Raw genomic sequence first — 21,610 nt, 5'->3', positions numbered from 1 at the left:
AAACAGTTAAAAAAAGAGAAAGACAAATACAACTGCTATAGAAAAGCAAAAACAAAGAAAAGAGTTAAGTTTTTAAGCATAGAAAGGAAGGGGGGGGAAGGACTAAAGAAGTTTGTACAGGAGAAAGGACACAGATAACCTAATAATAAAGAAGGCATTTTAGACTAGAGTCATTAAACAGGAAAGGAAGTGCTAGCCATAAAGATTCAACAAGATATGGAATATATGAGCCACAAAAAGAGAAAGAAACAAGTGTTTAGAAATACCAAGACACTAGAAGTCAGATATACTTTGTACTAACAGAAGCCAGGCACAAAATTATTTTATTTTACATACAGCAAGCTTGGGAAAAGAGTGGTTTGAAGTAAGAATGGAAGAGACTCATGACAGATACTTAGGTAATAAAAAAATAAATTAATAAAGGATGTGTGGACCAAACACGTCATACACTTATGTGGGATGAGACTACTTCCTAGCTGGTATACATGAGTATAATGAGTCTTAAAATTGCGGTGTGACAATGAAATGACAAACAGTCACACAGAGCATTTGTCCTGGAAAAAAAAACACTGTCCAAATTAAAATTTTACTTTGATGCTAGTGTTTGAACAAGATTGAGAGACGCAAAACTTTCCAGAAAAGAACAATTCATTCTGCCTCTCCATGCTTGAAGGCCTTTAGATGAAATTAATATTGCAGGGAAAAGTCACAGATGTTGTGAAGAAAGCTACTAGATTTGGAACAGGATTACTAGACAGAGTTCCTAAACAGTTTTGAGTATTGACCTGTTCATTTTGAATACATGCTAAGTACTTCCTGCAGAACAAAGGGAGTAACTTTTAAATCTCCAAAACCCTGCCTGAAAGACCAGGTGATCCAGCTAAGTCTCTTCAATAAATAAACTTACCTGCTGATACAACAAAACCCCCATTGTCACCACTGGCAAATTCTGACCTTTATGATTTAAGGGTCTCATGCTGAGGATGCTATTCAGCAGACTGGAATAGAAAGGATAATCCTGAACTATGCACCATATCTAGTGCCAGTCTTCAGCTACACTATTTAGTTCGATGGAACTTGATGCTGAAGACTAAATTAAGCAAAAATTTCAACTCAGCTGTCCAGGGCTGGTGGTAAAACATTCATTCAGCATGCTATGTTCCATATAACATTTTAAGCATTCCTTTCTCTAGATGCATCTAGATCTGCTGATAAATTTCTGAGAACCACAATTTTGTAATGTCACTAACATCAAAATGGGCAATAAAATATCTAGCATTTTTGACAAACCAGAATGAATTTATTGTTTAGGGACATCTGCTATGAATTTGGTACAACTGAAAGTGTTTTACAGAAGAAAAAAAAAATAAAATGAGTAATGAGTGAATTACATGCTTAATTCAGTTTTCATTGCTTTGCATTCATCTTAAAAGGAGAAAAAGCAGTGAGTGAACAGAAACTTCAGGTGTTCAGCATGACTTGGTAGAAACTTCTTTTAAGAGAAACAAAACTGGCTGGTATAAGGCACAACTCTGTGGTGTACCAACACCATAGTAAACACACACACAAATAAATGATTCCATGCACCAGGGATTAAATCCTATACCTGATGAATTCAGCAGTGATGCTTCTATTTCTTTCAATGAGACCAGGAAATAATCTGAGTAATATGTATAATTATAGGAACAACACTGTACCAGAGGGTCTACCTCCCAAATATGTAACTATTCCAACTCTTACTAGGTAATAATCTTGTACTCGCTATAAAAATTCACTTTAGACTTTATACTGATCACTTATCTGCAATGGTAGAATAGAAATACTTTTTTTAAAAGTGGTTTGTTACACAGTAATTGGTTTAGGAAATAGAAATAAAGAACAATAAATGCAGCTCACCAGTATCCCAAGTGCTGATATTGTGGGGAGCACTAGACTGGTGTTCCAGCTGCCTCTTCATTAGCTGGTTCATTGTCAGAGCCCCCAAAGAGCCTCTTTTCATTTGTCTGAACTGAGCTGCAAGTCAGAAATGCAAAAGGATTTCAGGAGCTCAGACATTTAAAACTACTCTCATTTCCTGATCTTACAAGCCAGCATGATATAAATACTGAGAGGACAATGATGGCTTGCTCTGAGGATCTTGCTCAAGTCAATGTGTACCTTTCATACAACTACACAGGGTACAATTCTGACCCCAGGGGCATCAGTCAGAAATGACTTGGATTCACTGTGTCAACTGTCAGTGCCTTTTTGCCTCCAAATATTATGAAAGCTCATCAAAAGATTTGTGAGTGTTAAGATACTACCCCAAAACTCCCATTCTGAGAGGCAATAAAGGTACACTTGAGTCTCACTCACACACAGTGTACCAAGGAAGGAAACTCAGTCTCCTCCCAGCAAAGTATGGGTTTGCAGTGTCCATGCTGACCCCAGGAAAACAAATCTACTGACACTATGTACCACCAGCATCCTTCATGGGTGGCACAACCTGACCTTGCCTCCGACATACCCACCCCTCAGGCACAACACCTGCACATTCTGCTGAAGTGTGAAGCCAGCAGCCTTTGAAGATGAGACCCTTCTGTAACTTCACTCCCATTTTTCTTATAGAGAGCTATCAAGCTCTCTATAACAAGCATTCAATTTTTATTTGTCCAACTATTTGCTTCTTCAAAATGATTGATTTATGAGATATGTGTCACTGGATAATGCTCAAAGTAAAACCATAAGGGAGACTTTTGGTTCATATTGATGTGGTGCTTAGGAACATGACTTAGTGATGGACTCAGCAGTGTTAGATTGGACTCAAGGATCTTAAAGCTCATTTCCAACCTAAATGATTCTACATACTTTCTCTGCTTAAATTGAGGAAGGAAGAGATCATACTCAACTCCTTTCTTACTTTTTTCTCCATTCATAAAAAAATTTCAAATTGAACGAGTATAATATGTTCACTTGGACAATTGAGCCTGAGCAATATACTTCCACCACTGAAACTAAAATCACTGTTCACTGTATGGGGTCAGGGTTTTAAGGCCCTGCTTGAACAAGGCCTGTGAAACTGCTGACACAAGTATCAAGGAAAGTTTTTAAAATGTTACCTTAGGTATAGGTTTAAGAGTTTTCCGCATCAGGCCCTTAGAGAAAGGGCAACAAAGTAAAATCTTCTCTGAATGATCATTTTCATCTGCTACTACATTCAACATCATAAAAAAGACCACTAGCTATCAGGTAGTTCCATTCTAAAATTCCAAACAGTAACCATCTAAGCTGTGAAATTAACACAGCATTCCACATTATTAACTGTAATAAAGAAGTACAGATAAGGGATAAACTGTGACTTTCAGAAAGCTCTGAAGGGTTGAGCGCCTTCTCCTAAACTTGCTCTACTCATATTCTATCAGAGAGTTTAAAATTCAAAGCAGAGCACTTCCACAAAAACAAAACAAAACAAATACAGGCCTTGAGTAATAGTAAACAAAATGAATAGTTCGGTAGAAATCTGCACTGAAATTATTTTCTTAGATGAAGTATTTAAGTTTTTCTTCATTACATCCTTTCCAGTTCTATCTTTTTGAAGTGCATTTAAACTCAATTTTTGGCCCAAGTACAGCATTTCTGTAAAGCATTCCTGGTATAACTGAATTGTAGAATTTAACCAGACCAAGAAACCATTCTTTGTTTCACTTTTAAAAATTATATTGCTGCTGCCTTTCACAGCAAATTAAGAGAAAAATAGAATTTCCATCGTTTCCAGGGCAATGATTTTAAATAGATGCTTTATCACTTTATCAAGCATAGAATTTCCTGATAAAAGAACAGCAATTAATGTTAGAACTGACAGGATGGCTTGGAGTGCAGATGACTGTCAAAATAGAGAAAATTATCTCTTTCAATTTTCTTAGCAGCTTTTTGCGGTTGTAATTAAAAAAGTTTCATGAATATTTCACATAACCAGGCTATTGTTGAGCAGGTTTGGATTTCCAGGATTATTTATCTGATTTCTCAATAACAGCAATAATTTTAAATATTGATAAGTTAAGGAAAAAAAACCAAAACAAAACAAAATCCAAACCACCAGAGAGCTACCAAAAAAAATCAAAAACCAAAAAAATATCAAGAGTTTCCAGCCTTTGAACAGTGTTGGATCCAGGCTGACTGCTGTGAAAAGTCAGCATGTGACTTTTCATGCCTGTGACTGACTAGTGGCACAGGGAGGTGTGCTGGTTTCAGCTGGGGTAGAGTTAATTTTCTTCACCGTGGCTGTGTTTTGGATTTGTGCTGAAGACAGGGTTGATAACAAAGAGATGTTTTAGTTATTGCTGAGCAGGTTACACAGAGCCAAGGCCTTTTCTGCTTTCCATGCTTCTGCACTGGTGAGGAGACGGGGGGTGCATGAGAGGCTGGGAGGAGACACAGCCAGGACAGGTGACCCAAACTGACCAAAGGGATATTCCAGACCATGTGGCATCATGCTCGGTATATAAAGCGGGTGAAAGAAGGAGGAAGGGGGGGGATACATTTGGAGTGATGGATTTCATCTTCCCAAGTAACCATTACCTGTGATGGGGCTCTGCTCTCCTGGAGATGGCTGAACACCTGCCTGCCCATGGGAAGCAGTGAATTAATTCCTTGTTTTGCTCTGTTTGCATGCATGGCTTTTACTTTCCCTAATAAATTGTCTTTATCTCCACCCATGAGTTTTCCAGGTTTTACCCTTCCCGTTCTCTCCTCTATCCTGCTGGTGGGGGAGTGAGCAAGCAGCTGCCTGCAGCTCGGATGCTAGCTGGGGTTAGACCATGACAGAAGGGAAATTTTCCTCTATCACATTTTCTACAAGTAACCTAACAAGCACATTAGAAGATCAGTAACCTTCATACAGTGGCTGGCAGTGACAGTCTTTCATTTGTTATCTACAGATCTGATCAGTCCTCTTGTTCCTGTGGAATTCTCTATTCAAAAAGAGAAGTCCAAAGGCAAAATCTTCCTGTTGCAGTCAATGATGCATGCTTTGTGTGGCCAGGCACTGGCTGCACAAGTAATGTTATCTATTTCTTTTACAGAAGTGCCTTGTGCTCACAGTCCTGATCAGGGCTTATTATGCAAAGCACTATAAAGGTACATAGTAGAAGATTAAAACCATTTCAGTCTAAATGTACAAGAGACACAATGGAAGCATTCATATTCCTTTTTGCAGTTGGAAACTGAGGCACACAGAAAGAGGAAAGAAATATTTACATAGGAATGGGCTCAATATCATACAGGTATTATTCCCGGTTTCATATATTGGAATTTACAGGAACTGCTAGCACTCAACTAAACCACAGAGAGATAGGTCTTAACTGGCACCTCTTCAGCACTTTAGTACGTGACATCTGCATCATTAGGTGGCCAACAAATGTTCTCTACGAGATGCACATGACCTGAGATGCTTGTGGGAAAACTGGGGAGGTACTCAACTAGCATGTCTAAAATAACATTCTTTAATAAGCCGGACACCCCTTCCAATCAAATCAGCAGATGACAAATTTCAGAAACTAAAATTTAACATTCCTACACCAATCTGAAATTGAAGTTCAGCAAGACAGTTGAGCTGATCTAGCAGCTCATTGGTATCAAAGGAAGTCATTTCCCCTCCCTTTTTTACTAGCCAGAGTTCTGCCCCACTGGCTTTCAGATGTGTCACCTAGATGAACACATCATTCTGAATTTTGTTAAGTGTTCTAATGTACCTCCACCTTAACACCTTATCTTCGTGTGCTCTGTTAAGCCATGTGTCATGTCTACTTTAAACAACATAGTTCACTTTCAATTGAAATGGTTATGGGAGTCCCAGACAAAGAGCTACTACATTTCAGTGAGCAGCTGAGGAAGTGGCATTCAAGGCATTTTACAAAAATTGCAAGAGATTTTTTTTCCTAAGGTACAGCAAAAAATGTACCGAAGGCCATAGTAACAGCCCTGTGGACTCTCATCTTCTGCTTCTGTGCACTGACAGTTGACAAGGCTTTCTCACAGGGGAAAATAAATGTTCAGCTTTAGTGAATTACTGCTTTTAGTTGCTACCTACTTTAATTCAAGAAAACCACATCTGTCAAACTTGCCACGTCACAAGAGAAAACCTTTAGCTACGAACTGTTAAAATGCTGCTGACCATCAGAGATTTAACAGTTCTAATGATATCCAAAACAGCTGTACTTCCAAGAATCAAGGGAACTCAGAGGAAGAAATTTACCATATATGATATGCATCTGATGCACAAATACAGTAACTTTGATTTAATCCTCAAACCAGAGATAAACTTACTTGATATGGAAGAGTGACTACTTGTCTCTGGGACACCTGCTTCAAGGGTTGGTGCAGATGATGATTCTCTTGGCATTTCCAGTGTTGAAAGTCCCTTGGCAGCAGGATCTGCATGTGAAAATTGTGCTTAAAACTCTCAGCATTTAAAATCAACAAGGTTATTCATCTTCCTTCTCCCTGGAGGCCCTTTTCACATCATTTCAGTCATCCATTCACCATCTGGCATTCCCAGTAGTTTTAAAAGGATTCAGTGTGTGTGTCATAAGAATTTTTATTGGGGCACAGGGATCTATTTCTTAAAATCACTTTTTAAAGGAGACTTCTGCCTACAGTTTTCAGAGCTTGCAACTAATAAATGCACAGAGAGTTTGATATTGATCCCACTCAGGTGATTTTTGGAACCACCAACATGGAAATAAGAGAGAGACCACTCATGTAAAGCTAGTTTAAGTGACAGCTTAATATCTTTTAAAAGCCTTAAGTCCAACATGTCATCAGTTTTTATTCAAGAGGCTGTTGATCTAGCATTTAATTCTGAAGATTCACAATTTAAAATTCTGCATTAAAAAGGTTCCACATTGTGTTTCAGAACTGGGACAGCCCTTCCAAGCAGTTTCAAGGGTGACAGTGTTCATTACTGCATGAAAACTGGCCCTTATTAATGGTCAAAAAAGCACTGAGTCTAATTGCACAATTCTTTCAAGACCACGCTTCTCTATATGAAAGGTTCAAAAGCACTCAGCTCTCTTTAATTTTTATAAAGCTCCAGTAGTTCTTCAGTTTATTAGAACCATAAATGGGACAACAGGCCTGAAACATAAAGGGAACAGTGTAACTATGATTACACAGAACAATTTCACCTCGTAAATGTGGAATATCCTAAGAAGAAATTATACTTTGGCTCCCTCTGAAGTAATTAAGAAAAAAGTGAGGTCAGGAATGCATAAATATTCCCCCTCACTTCAACAGCAACAAAGAACTGATGCCTGAAGGATTCTGTCCTTTTTTAATAATTTGTTATAAAACTTGTTAAAATTCTAATAACTAAAAAATCCTAGGAAAAAAAAACAGGCAAGAAATTAAAAAGGCAGCCCCATACGGTTTTTCAAACTGATAGATCCAATTGGATTCTGAGGAATAGCTAAAACTCACTTTATCTCCACCCGAAAAAACTTAGTAACAAAACTTTGCACTGAAATCACCTGAAAAAACTTAGGTTACACAGAGGATTGCCCATCTTTGAATCTCAAATCTTTAACAAACACAAGCAATGAAAACCTTGTGGATACCCAGTACAACGAAGGCTAAAAACAGATTTTAGTGTATAAAAGCCAAAATAGCTGTGTATGTCTATGTCTAAATGCAAACTTTGGTTAATTCCAAGTGCTCTCACTTCTGAAGTTTACAGCCTGCTCAGCCTTGCACTTTGTGATCCATTCTGCTTTCCACTGCCTTATGCTGGCAAAAGAAATAAGGGCCAAAAATCACTACACCAAAAGAGAATCAGTGTAGCATGGACTAGATTAGCAGGATAAAAGGCACCAAAGTGACCCTTTTTCTGACTCCCGGCATAAAGAGGACAGGGAGTTTCATTCCCTAACTTGGATATCAGAATGAATATTTTTGTCACAGAACTCCACTTCCTTTTCAAATGGGCCCTTTACACATTCATCATACCTGACTGGTTAGCACATTCCTTGTGAGGAACAAACACCTGAAAGCACTCAGCTAGCACATCAGATGCTATAAATACCCATGTCTCTCTATAAATAAACACATCTCCTTACACCGGTCTGTTACTAAAACCTTCACGCAAAAATAAACCTTTTGATGGGGTGAGTGAGCTCACCTGCCTCCTTCTGCTCTCCCAGCTTGTCAAGGATGTTAAAGGAAATGTCCAGGTATTCTCTCTGAATAGCACTCACAGCAATCTTCCTCTGCTTCCTCTGGCGAGGAACAATCTGAATCTTAAATTCTGACTCCTCAGTCTCTTCTTCTTGTTTCTGCTCTGTGTTTTGTTCGGTGTCAGACTCTGTATTGGTATCAGGTTTATCACTTTCTGTTTGCTTTTCAGAATCTTCGGGGACTTTAATAAGGACTGTCTTTACATTTGGGCTTGGAATTGTTCCACTAGGTTTAATTTCCTCCACACTGAGCTCAGAGTTATCATCAAGGGACATTTCTGGAAGGGCAGATGATTTCTGCAGCAAGTCCCTTTTCTGTTTCAGTGTTAGTGAGTTTCCAGAGGACATGTCCTGAAATTCTTCTGACTTAACTAACTCTGAAGAGTCCTTCTGATCTTTGGGAGAAGTGGAAATGACCTCCTCTATTGCTGCTGAAGCCTTGTCACTTGTATCCTTAGAACTAAAGTCTTTGGAGCAATCTTCAATGCTGAACTGTACCAGCGGAGTTGTGCTGAGGCTGAGTGCAGACACATTGATAGGAGTTGAAGGAGATGAAACAGCAGTTTTGCCAGAGACCTCATCATTCAGTGGGTTTGTTGTTTCTTCTTCTTCATCACTCTCCACTATTCTAAGGGGAGGAAGTGGTTCAAAGACTAAAGAGTCACTGTCTGAAGTGGAGAGCACTGAATGTTTTTCAGGACCCGATGTTGAATCGGAGGACAAATCTATCAGATCTAAATCTTCCTTGGGACCAGCAGTTTTAACTGGGGAGTCCACTTTCACTTCATAGGTTTCCATGCAGTTTAGCCTAACCTCTGGTATGACAGGTCTTTTTGTTTCCTGGAAACTCTCTGTATGAGGAAGACTTTCTTGTGTGTCTATATTTTCAGCTTTAGTAGAAGAGTTCTGCCGAGACCGCCCATAATCGCTCTGCCTGTGTGTGGCGTAAGCAGCAGGGACAGGAGGCTTTTCTAAGTCACACCGGTCTATGCAGGACTTCCTGCGATGTTCGTCTAATGAGAACAGCAGGGAGTCTGCGTTCCCTATATCAAGAGATTTTTGTTTTAGAGAGCGCAGTTTTTTTTTCTGAATGCTTTCTTCTCTCACACAGCGTAGAATGCTGTCTTGTAAGGCCCCCGTCTCTCTATATTCAGCCAGCTCTATTTCACCTGATCAAAACAGAAAAAGCTAATACTACCTCAGATGGAGACTTTTGGCAGATACCTTCATCTTTATATCACAATTCCACATGAGTGACATTTTAAATACAAACCCAGTATTAGTCAAAATTGCCCATATTTTGTTTTAACCTCAGAATGAAATTACATGGATTTTTACAACAAATAGTAACAAAAACCTGCTATTTGGATAGTAGAGTTTATCTAAATACTGTCCAAACTCTATTCATCCTGCATAGCCGTACCTTGAAGATAGAATGTTTAACCTTGTGCATTGAAAGACGGTGGTGAAGGCATGTAATTTCCACAGGTACTTGGGATGGCTGCATGTAGTACATCTATGTGTTATTTACTGCAGCAGAACAGGCTTAAGATGGATGTTTCTGATTCAAGAAGCAAGGGTAGTATTGGCAGTGAGGATATTGTAGCACAAGCCTGAGATCAGAGAATTTTTCCCTGGTGATCTTAGAACCCAGCAGAGCCCAGCAGCTACCACAGCACTCAGTCCTGCCTCCTTGTCCTAGGGAGGAGGGCAGTGAGCACAGCTGCCCCTGCTGGCACTGCCACTGCACTGGTATTCTGCTGTGTGAACACACTCATTGAGAACATTTTAAAAGATTATTACCATTGTTATTATTATTATTATTATGAATTACGTATTTTCACGTAAAAAGGGATATTCCTAATCATTAATACTCCCATATTTCAAAATACTCCACATATGAATCACCACAAAGAAAAAAACAGTGATAAAAGTTTAAGTGTTCACTCTAGTCAGAATCACTCCCCCTCCCTGTGCAAAAACCTGAAAGAAAAGCAGGTGGGTGGTAGTGGAAATCTCTTCAACTTTTTTTTAGTCTATGCATTCCAGACACCTAAATTTGAAATCAAAATAGTTCTCACTTTTTGAAAACCCCAAATGAACATTTTTGCCAGTGGAAAACCATAATATTTGCAGCAGCAACAACAAATTTGCTTACCATAGAGTCCACCTTATCAACAAAATCAATTTCTGGAAGAAAATAATTTGAGTAAAAACTCTTCAGCCAACGGTTGAAGAAAATTTTAAAAAGTCCTCTTAATATTTTTTAATTCAGAAGAGCTTAATGTTTCAGAAAACAACTTCTAATTTTAGATATTTTTACTCTGGAGGGCCTACTTTGAGATTCCTGCAAGATAATTCATTCAGGGAAATGAGTGCTCTTAAGAGTCAGACAGAGTAGTTATATTAAAATTAGGCAGTGCAACAAACTCTACAAAGAAAGGTGGTAGCTTGAAACTAAGAGTAGGAAATTGTATTTCTGCATGAGTTTATACCAACAAAACAATTCATACTTCTCTGAGCATTCATCTCAACTGGTTGATATTTCACCATTTTGCTGCCACCAATTCTTTTCAGTCTTGCAAAGAAAGTTTGAGACTCTTTATTGCAAGGTCCAGTTGGAGTATCATGAATATCAGATTCATCAAAAACACTGTCTTCCTCTGCTGGAGAAAAAAAAAACTGTATTACTCTTAAGAGAGTGCAATTTCTTGAATGAAAAGCTGTCTACGTAACAAAACCTCAGCTAGTGTCAATTAAACTTGAATTGAAAAATGAGTTTTGCAAGAAAATTTGTATCCCAGGTTTAACTTTGTCATTCTTGTTCCATCTTGAGTTAAGGTCAGAGACAAATGAAAAATGGGTTACAGTGCAACAAAAACATAACAAAGCTTCTACCATTCTAAGTTGATCTTCTCTACTGATAATAATACAGATTCTTTAGATGGAAGAAATACACTAGATTGGGACACTGACTTGAGTAAACAATTTCTGTAGTGCTCAGAGAGAAATGGTAAATTGAAGAAGATGGAAATTAGTACAAGAATTGCAAAGTAAGTAATAAACCAGCAAAATAAGAAAGTGAAGAAGGAAGAAATGGATAATCTTGGGAATCTGATAATGGTAACAGTAACAGAGTAAGACCTAAGAGTATGAATTATGAAATTATTGATCTAAGTAGTAATAGTAAAACCTTATGTTCTGATTTGAGACCAGCCAGATGAAAATGGCAGAGAAAGAAAGATCCAAATCTATTTATCCATCGAAAAAAATGCCGTACCATCTATGTGAAATGGCTATTAAAAAAAACAGAAATAAAAAAAAGAAAAAATCCATATCTATCATGTGGAATCATTCTGTAATTCTATGTCCAGTAATTCATCTCCAGGGAAATAAGAAACACTACCAGGACAATGAAGAAAACAGAGCACTCAAAAGAAAAACAAAGTTTGCCTTGTTTATTCTAGCAAGCAAATATGGAGAGGAAATGCAGTTGGTGTCTGGGAGTGAAGGGGCAAGTAAGTCAAAGATCTAGAATGGACAAAAATTGAAGACTTAAATGAGACATAAATATCTTTAGCTTTGAAATTGCTGGAAAGTTGCTAGTATATGTGAAGATAGGAAATTGCCACCAGGGCATCAGGGACAAGATACCTAACTGAAATGATGAATCCAGAAAAATCAAAGTTGACAGTAAGAATTTCCACAAGAACTGGCTTTAATAAGTTAGAAGATCACTTTTAATGTCATGTCCTATGTGTAACTTCTTCTTCCCCTTAGCAGCAAATGTTTCTTGTCAGAATATTTAGCATCAGTTCTACAGCAGTCAGTACACTTGATCCCCACAACACTCATGATCCCCACAGCAAAGTTCAGCAGAAAACTAGGAAAAAAGTTCAATAGTGGGGAAATCCATCTTTGGCATAGGAATTCTTGCTGCCTGACAACAAAATCCTCATCTGTTCACTATCTAAATACCACCTCTGATGATGACAGCAACACACACATACACCACCTGACCAGTGATTAAACAAGTCTCTTTAGAAAAGGTGGCAAAGCCTTCAACTTTCCAAGTCTCTATGGAATTACACTGGCTGCTTTTTGCAGGTGAAAGAAAACTTCTCTACATCCTCCTTTTTCTGCAGTCCTTCCACAAAGGAGGAGAACAAGCCTATGATTAAGTCAGTATTTACAGAGTAAAATTTGTCCATTTATGGTCTTTTACCTCTGTGCAGCCCAAAGCCCTTCAGAACAGCTTTGGAAAGCAAGTAAATATTATTCTCCTTACTGTAAACATAAGGAAACAATGCTGAAGTGAGACACAAGGCCACCCAGGGAACCAGTATTAGACAAGCTGGGTACTTGGGCACCTCACTTTGTCTTTAAAACATCTCAGAATCAATCCAGAAAGTTAATGCACTTTATAAATGCATTATTAAGTCATTATGAACTAAGTCACTGTCTCAAAACAAAGACAAATTCGTAGTAAGGCCACAGTTATCTTAACCCTCTTAGCCCTCCACTAGCAATACAAAATGTCCAACAGAGTGAGGATATGCAATATATAGTTTAAATTCACGTTGAGGTTGCTGTAATTTGCTAGAGCAGAGTAATAGGGCGTTCAGGTAAACAAAATGCTTTGCTCTTGTTTTGGGGGATATTTTTCCATGAGCAGCAAGCAGCAAAAGAGGAAAAGCAACTGACATGAAAACATAAGAGTTTCTTGGATTTTTCTTCAGAAGAGTTTGCTGCATACTACAAAGACTATTTGAGAAGGAAGATGTAAACAGCAAATAAGCAGCTAAAAGGCAAAATAGCTGGAAGTAGGCTACAGAATTTCAAAAGAACCTGTTAAACTTTGATCATTAACACTCATTATGTAACTAATCTCACAAACCTAAGGAATTACACTCACTGGCACCATGGTACTAGAAGCCCCAAGCTTACACCAGTTCACATCACCACAGTACCTCTGCTACACTTAGCAAGCACATACAGAGCTAACAATCACACAGAGTCTAAGAGTTGAACCTTACATTCTTTTGCCTTTAAACATCCACATAGATGTTTGCATTAACCTTTCCAACTTCATCCCCTTTAAACAGAAAAACTATAGACTGAAATCAGAGTTTTATCTTTTCAGTATCACATATTTGCTACTATTTCATGTTATTACAAAGTAAAATCAGAACGTGGTGTCAGGCTGGTCGCACACCTTGTGCGTTATCATGATCAGCTAGCACTGCCATAGAAAAGGCCAAGGACTGTCCAGACATGGTGACTGAGCCATTAAGTCTAAGATACACTCCCCTGAGAGATGTGAGACCACTGTGCTAACTCAGGCTATGGAGCAGCTGAGAATGTCTTTTACTATACATGGCCATACTGGTCAGATAAGTCAGACTTCAGACTCAATTCCAAGTATTATGTTCTAAAGTTCAGACCATATTCACCCATTTCTGCAACATCTGCAAGATTAATGAATTAAATCAATGACTATCATACAAATTAGAGTGTTAAAAGTACCTTTCTCCTTTTCACTGTATCGGCTTATGTTACTGTTGTCACTATACAAAGGACCAGCAGTTGCATGGGGCTTGCAGCTGTGATACTGAGCGTTGAGGGTATTGACTGTGATGTGGATTAGGTGAAGTACAATCTTGCTGATTTCACAGTCTCTGTAGGGGTACTGTTCAGCAAAAGAGAAACTTCAGCTTAAAAACTAACTTTTCTCCTTGGATAAACATTCAGGCAGCAAAACAGAAAAATTACAATAATATTGTCAGCTGGATGCCCTTTGCCTTCCCTTGATTATACATTTCCAAATACATCAAGAGAAGCAGGACTGTTGACAGCTTTGTACACAGAATTATTTTAATAAAATATTAAAAGTCCATATTAGTAACATTTAGTGTCTGCACTTCCTTGTATGACCTGTAGATCTGCTAGAAATTTGTTAAGCATATCAAAAGTATTCACAGCTCCATTTCGGTGCATAAATGCATTACATTTTAACAGCAATTCCTAAAAAGCTCACTTTTTATCACTCAGCTAAAGAATAGAAACTGCTAAACTGACACATTCCTCCATTTAAAGTCACTACTGTTTTTTTAAAACTAATTCTAAGTTACTCAAAATACTCCTCATTGGAATTTCAAATATAATTTTCCTATTTTCAAATCCATATTTTCCTTTTCTCAGGTAAACACTTGAAAGACAATACAGACTGCAGAAGCACAGAGGAAGTCAGTTGAACAGACTAAATCCCAACTATTTCAGACATTGAAATTAAATGCAATGAGTAAGTATATCAAAGTGTACTTTACAGTTCCTTTCACTTGCCATACATTTAGGTGATCCCTAGGTAATTCCAGGTAATTATTCCAGGTAATAAATTTCAAATTGAAGTGTAAATTTTTCTGTGGACAGTGTCTTATTAAGACCACTCACCTTATAGAGAATAACAAGCAAAGCCTTTAACCACATCTGCCGAATGTGAGGTTTGAGGGACCACAGGGAGCAGCGAGGAGGCTGCTGAAAGTAATGCCTTAGCTGAGGACAAGTGCAATATTTCAACACCTGCACCACCAAGGGAAGAAGGTGTTTTCCCAGGTTGATGTTATAGTCCATCACCTGAAAAGAACACAGGAGTTACTTCACCATACCAAATCCACTGATGTTGAAAAACAAAATAATTAATACAGTTGAGGTATTAGTTAAGTGAAATCAGTGGTTTTAAGGAAGTCTCACTACCATTTAGAAGCTTTCTACCAGCTTACCACCTTCTTATTTTAGCCAAATAGGCACAATGAAACAAAAGAAAACATGTTCTGAAAGCCTTTCATCCAGTACAGTTTAAATTTTAAGATACACTGGCAAGTTCATAAAATATATCATGCTGAAATAGCCTTGTATTATAGCACAAGTTGATCATGCTTCAATACACAAAAACATATCATGTATATCCCACGTTTAACGGACAGAATGCAGTTGTGAGTTTTGAGGGTTGTGTACTTTTGTTATTTGGGGGCTTTGTATTAACATTTTAACATTGTACTAGCAGTTTTCTTTTTTTTTTCTCAATAGGCTTGCAACATTAGGCATTGGGGTTTTTTAAGCCCCAAGTTCTGGAATCAGGTAATGATGCTATGTTCCCACTCTCCTCTTTACCAAAGGTAAGAGTGTCTGCTATGTTGTGCAGGAAGTTTAAGCACACAAATCCTAAAGGATCCAAGAATAAAGCAAGTGAAAAATATCTTGCTCTAAATAAAATGTTCATCAATGTTAAGTAGTGGTGTTGCTGCAGACAGGTTGGTGTGATTACTGTTAGTCATATGCCTTTCCCCCATCCTGACCTTTGAAGAATATCATGCTATTTGGGGCCAGTCCTAGTGCTTTGAATCCTTAGAAGTGATTCAAAAGTGCAGTGAGGCCATATATGCCCACTACTCTGGCACAACTGTGTTTTCGATTGAAACTGCAATGCTATTTTCCATAATCTTCCTATCAGTCTTCCAACATGAGCTATTTTTAAAATCACACACGCTGAAATCAGCAGTTAAACTAGATCATAAGAAGGCTCCACAAAGCCCTTGTGTCTGATGCTGCCCTACACTGGTTGGCACCTGGGAAGGTGTGACAGCAGGCCAAGCCAACTCCAGCACAACCCCCAAGATCCAACATGCCCCTGCAGTTTCAATGGACTTAGTGGATTTTATCAGCAGCTCTCTACATCTAAACAGACAGCCTGTACTTCTTTTGTTTTGTTTTTATTAGAGCGAGTAGATGAGCCTAATTTACAAACACTAAACTCATGTCTCAAGTTCTTTTCTGAACAAGCTGACTAGAAGTTCTTCCCTGCAAAATTCTCCAGTTTGATGTGCAGCTGTCTCAAATACTTGTGTTGCATGTGTAGAGCTAAATAGAAGAATCCCATATCTATCCATGTAGGGTGAGCCAGTCGAATATATGGTTTATAATCACCAAATTTGGTCCTACCCTGCAATGCCGTGTTCCCTCAGGGAGCGATAAGCATGGTTAGGAATAACTCATCCATACAGAGCAGAGCGAGCGCTGCCTAACAGAGCACATATTGTAACGCAAACATGCCTGGCGCTGAGCAGAGCCATTTTTCAAGCTGCTGCAGGAAAATAATGAATAAAGGAATAAAGGAATAAAGGAATAAAGGAATAAAGGAATAAAGGAATAAAGGAATAAAGGAATAAAGGCCGCGGAACAGGCGGAGCGGAGCCCCCGCCAGGCCAACGCGCTGCGCAACATCGCCACCGCGCGGGCAAGCACCGCCACTGCAGAGAAACCCGGGCTTTCCAAAACACTTCGACTTTATGGTGAAAAATACTAACAGACGTTGGACGTTTTATTTATTGAACCGTCCATTCGAACCAAGCTTGGAATCAAAATCAACTAACCAGCAAGCCAACGCAATCCCAATCTTTGTGCAACCGACAGGGGAAAGCAAGTATTGATGGCTTGGGAAAGAAGAGTAACTGAAATATATCTCTGAAGGGCTCAGTACTAAACTTTCACTCTCTAAACACATCTTCGGATTGCAAATGGCATTTCTCTTGCAGCAAAGGTGATTCCAAACACAAACCAGCCCTACAGATAAGAAAAGAATTCTCCCAAATTAGAAATTAAAGTTTTGATGTCTGCTGCACAGAGAAAAACCCTGGCCTACTGAAGTTCTCAAACTCCTTTTGGTGTCAGAGGAACCAGGATTCAGTTACAAAGCTTTTAAACACAAATGGTGAATTTGGCTCTCACAAGACATTTTAAAGGTGGAAGAGAAAGGCAGGGGCTGATATTTACAATTGCAGTAAGGAGTACTTCTGAAAATCAGGCCAATTAAGATCACTGAAATTTGGGCTTCCAAACTTGGAAAACACATGGAAAAATGTGGAAGAGGCTGCACTGTGATCTGAACTGCCACTTCCAGACTCTCAGTACAACAGTAACAGATCTGAATCTCCTTTTACACTCTTTAGCTTAAAAGTGTACAAATGAAAGATGATTGACACAGAGCCATAGGGCTCTGGGACAATGGAACACGATGCATTTCCAGCTGTCCAGTTTACATTAACACCATCTATTTTGCTTCCTGAAATATGGATACCTGACATTGCCACAGCTGTGAAAGTTTATCCAACTATCAACACCACATTTAACTTTAAAAAATCACTGATTCCAACATGTGAATCAGAAAATCCTGGTAAGAATTGCAGATACAGAAGAGACAAGGATAGCTTTGAGAAATGTTTGAAGGTTACAGCGGACATCTGAAATCACAGCCCTCTTCTTCCCCTAAGGTACTCCTTTATGAGAGACTGTGATAACAAAAAAGCACTGAAGTGATGATGATGCTCCACTGCAAATAGGAATACTCTGCAAGTGAGAAATATTTTTCAGGCCAGTATCACCCACTACTCTACCGGTGGGAATTAACCGAGCCTTAGAAGAGCCTTGTGAGGTGGAAAATTATGGTCCTCTTTAAAAGATGGAGAAAGAAGGCACAAGGCAAGGATGTGCTTGGTCATTTATCATATCAATATACGCAAAAGTTCATGATGGCAATACCACTCCCTAAGAAAGGAGGAACAGGAAGTTCTGGTGCACTGTAAGGAAGAAAAATGAGCCTCCTGCAAAGTGAAGAATGTTGAAGAGTTCACAGACCATTCATATAGGGAAACAAAATAAGAATACATGGGTCCCAGGTCTTCCCAAAGAAGGAAGGAGGAAATATTCCTGGGGAAAGTAAGGCATTCAAAGGCTAGTGCAAGATGGCAGAGGTTAGAAGCAGTCTCTAATTTTTCTTACAGTGGTAGTATTTGCATGCCTCCATGCAAACAAAACCATCATCTCTTTGCGAGTGATGCAGCAACTTTAGACTACCAGCAGAAAGAAATTTTTGACCAGCTGAAGAGATGAAGTTTTAAATAGGAGTACCTCATTCCACCATTATTTTGCTACAAAGAAGGCTGTGCTACCAACATTTCAACAACAGGCAATAATAAATAGCAGTAAAAAATACTAAGTGCCTTCACCTACTTGTGCTACTCCAGCAATAAAGGCATTAAAGCAGGTAGAAACACGCATTTTTTGGGGTGCAATCATGAAGCATCCTTCCTGCTGATCGTAGCCAAGCAGGACATACAGATGGCGCTTGACTGTGTTGAAAGCTTTAGCGCTGCTGATGTCCGACTCTGCGCTGCTCTCATCCTTGGCCATGAACTTCATGAGCACTGTAATGAGCTGGTGGACAGTCTGGTGGTCAATCCCAGCATCCTCTGGCAGCAGGTCTTTTATTGTATTATCATTCTCTGGGGAAGGTTGTCCTATGGGTACAAGAGACATTGGTATCAGACACTGGAGAACACTGTGTAAACTCTGTAAATCCAAAAACGGGGTACAAAACACACAAGAATTTTTTTCCAGAGTTCACTGCTCCATTTCTGCCCAAATACACACAGTGAAGTTGCAGGAGACAGGCAGGCATTTCTGAGGACATTGTTCCTCTGTTGTCTCAGGCCCAACAGCACAGAAACACCTACTGTGTACACTCAACTCCATTTCTCAGCTTTCCCATATTTAGTGGAGCATCTTATTTCCCATCCCAGTGCATTTCTGCCAAATTGAACACTATTATTCTTCCACATCGATCAAATCCCACTGCCACCAGATTCTCATCTGGTATGGTTATCAGTCTTTCTTCAGTAAACATTAATGGATATCAGTCTTTGCCAGTGAAAAATGTACAAAATGGCAAAGGTAGGAAATATGAAAAAACTGTACCAAATAATGATTAAACAAAGAATGAAGACTTCCCCTATTAGCACGAATCTGTATTTCTCTTAAATAATTTGTATTATTACAAATAACTTGTAAATAAATAGTATTATTTTAATATTCTAATTTACCCATATTCTCAATGTGATATGCTGTTCTGACAAGGGACTCCTTTGCTGGTACAACTGCATCTCTCTTAGGTTCTTCACAAGAAAAAAACTGCAATGTCTGTAAGTTTTTTTAAATAATTTTGAAGTATGTTGCATTTTTATTGGTGGGTGACAAAGGTTTGTTTGGCTGTTTTGTAAAGCATGGGAGATGGTTTTCATTTCTATGACAGGTGAAAACTAAAATATGGGGGGGTCAGGAATTTTCAGACCCACTTCTATTAAGAGTAACTTTCCCTTACTGGTCTTATCTGGGTAAGAAGAAATAATGAACTCCATGTTATACAATATTTTTTTTTGTTCCAGACAGTTTTCACTGGGATTTTCTACTTAAAAATCTCCCTCAAGATGAAAATTCTCTACCCAGGCTTTTGCTGGATCAAGATTTGCAGATGGAAAAAGAAAACAATGAATTCTGAAATAATTAGGATCAGAAATAAAGCAAAAACTATTTTCAGAAGCACATTAAAAATGTACACAGAAAATAATCTTAGCTTCATGGACATAAACTAAGAAATAATCTTATATTCTTATATAATATTACACACAGATTAAAATTTTCCATGGAATTATATCACAAAGACACAATTTTTGTAAGGGTGATATTTGACTGTTCTATCCAGCCCTATTTATTTTCATCTCTATAACATGTTGTGAGATTTTCAATAAACCAAAGAAGGCGATAAGATGAAATGAGTCAAAGGATCATTGGGGTCTAAATAATTCCTGGTTCTCCAAATAGAATTCAAAGAGGAATTAATCTGAAAAGATTAAACTGTTTTATTTTCACTTGCTGAGCAATATAACTTAGAAGCTCAGCGATAAAATGTTCGATTTTGACAGTGTTTCATAATTCTAACTCTAGCTAACAGATACTTCCCAGGACTTTTCCTGACATTTTACTCTTCCAGAAATATTACTACCCTTTCTGATGCATTAAAGATTTCTCATACTTTACCCTCATGGAAAACTATACAGCAGGAAAGAGTAAACAGAGCTTCACCCTGATTTGTTTGTCATAGCTCTACTAAAGATCAAGTTTATGGAATGTCAGTCACTCCATTATTATTTCTGATGTAGGAACCTGCAAAAAAACAGCAACGCAGAACTACTTGTTTAAAACTGCAAAAACTCTACAATCCAGTTTAGTCAATAGATCTTCAGAGTGTGGAAAACTACTGCTGTCTGGAATGAATCTATCAAGCCTGAACTAAACATTCATTTCATCAACACAAGATACAGGGTATCCTGTTATCACATGAGGCTGTTTAAATCCAAGCTAAGAATGCAAAACCAAGACAGCTCTATCTCTACAGTGGCTAAGGTAACTTTTATGCCTTGAAATTTGTGTGCATTTGCATATGCCTATATAAGGTATATTAGATACACGCACATATCCTCCCCAACCCTCATCAAAACCTTCTCACATCACCAAACTCACAGACACAGTTAATATACAGCCTCCATGCCTGAATTCAGTCTAGCCTTACCTCCAAAGATTCATCTCTTTATTTATGTGCCCCTTATTTCAGATCCCTTTACCTTCAAATTACTCTAAGGTTTATCACGATGTAACATAAACATCAGATCACAATTACATCATGTTTCATCATCCCAGCTGTGATCGCTACCAAGGAAACTTTCAGCGACTGTCCAGGATACTGCAGAGGATATAGGAACAAATACATGATCCTGGTGTTTAATCCATACAGAATGCACACTGAATTCAGCTTGCATTTGGACTGTGCAAGGATGCCCATTTTAGATCTAGAAAGGACAGATGAGCATGAAACTGGTTCATTCAAGTGCCATCTATAAAATACATGTTTTTCTACCACAGATGTACATCCTCCGTTTAGGAGTCAGTCAGTTCCTTGGCCAAATCAGATATGCTCAGTACTGCCAATGCAGTGTTAAAAACTGAAACAAAATTAAAAAATTTCTTTTTACAAACACTTAAGCTTTTAGGAAGGAATAATAAGTATTGGGTAGGACAAAAGGGGCAGTAATCAGTCTTCCAGTTCCCAAATCATCTGTCATATTCTGAATCATATTATTAGAGTTTTCTTGAGATCAGTAGTTACTAACTACATGAAACATTTTAAATTCACATTTTTAGTAGAAACTTTGTTTTAACCTTAGGTGATGGACTACCTGAGCCTGGAAAGTAAAGTGTAGAAATACCAAAATACAGCTAATAAAACCACAATGTCTAACAATGCCTACTGTGAGACTGACACTTCTTATGCAACAAATCCTTTAAGCCCAGTATATAGCAGGTGGTTGGAGCCATTAAATGAAGAACAATCATCCCCTGACATACCTGTTTATTGCATCGTTACATCACTTGTTCCCTCTGTGAGCCCGTGACAGCCCACACATATGCTCTGTAAGGAACTGGTTGATTTCCAGCTCTCACTGGGCTAGCACAGC

The 21,610-nt window shown here is 38.3% G+C and overlaps 1 protein-coding gene across 8 annotated transcripts in view; it reads right to left on the bottom strand.

Annotated features, from left to right (window-relative positions):
- The window catches only part of UNC79 (unc-79 homolog, NALCN channel complex subunit), a 136,611-nt gene that overhangs the window by 69,536 nt on the left and 45,465 nt on the right, over positions 1–21,610 (bottom strand). For 2 of the 8 annotated variants that reach the window (XR_011151457.1, XM_069018138.1), the window contains exons 19-25: positions 18,273–18,559; positions 14,658–14,840; positions 13,734–13,896; positions 10,721–10,873; positions 8,153–9,376; positions 6,304–6,411; positions 1,897–2,013 (exon numbers count right to left, since the gene is read on the bottom strand). Coding sequence is in view for 7 of the 8 variants with exons in the window: in XM_069018138.1 (XP_068874239.1) it covers positions 1,897–2,013; positions 6,304–6,411; positions 8,153–9,376; positions 10,721–10,873; positions 13,734–13,896; positions 14,658–14,840; positions 18,273–18,559 (2,235 nt within the window). In the remaining variant the exon portion in view is untranslated. The remainder of the gene's footprint in view (positions 1–1,896; positions 2,014–6,303; positions 6,412–8,152; positions 9,377–10,720; positions 10,874–13,733; positions 13,897–14,657; positions 14,841–18,272; positions 18,560–21,610) is intronic. The other 6 variants (XM_069018144.1, XM_069018139.1, XM_069018141.1 and 3 more) reach the window with 5 other exon arrangements.

This window comes from Aphelocoma coerulescens, chromosome 5, assembly GCF_041296385.1.
Source record: "Aphelocoma coerulescens isolate FSJ_1873_10779 chromosome 5, UR_Acoe_1.0, whole genome shotgun sequence".
NCBI lineage: Eukaryota > Metazoa > Chordata > Aves > Passeriformes > Corvidae > Aphelocoma > Aphelocoma coerulescens.
This window is presented reverse-complemented; position numbering and strand designations above follow the sequence as displayed.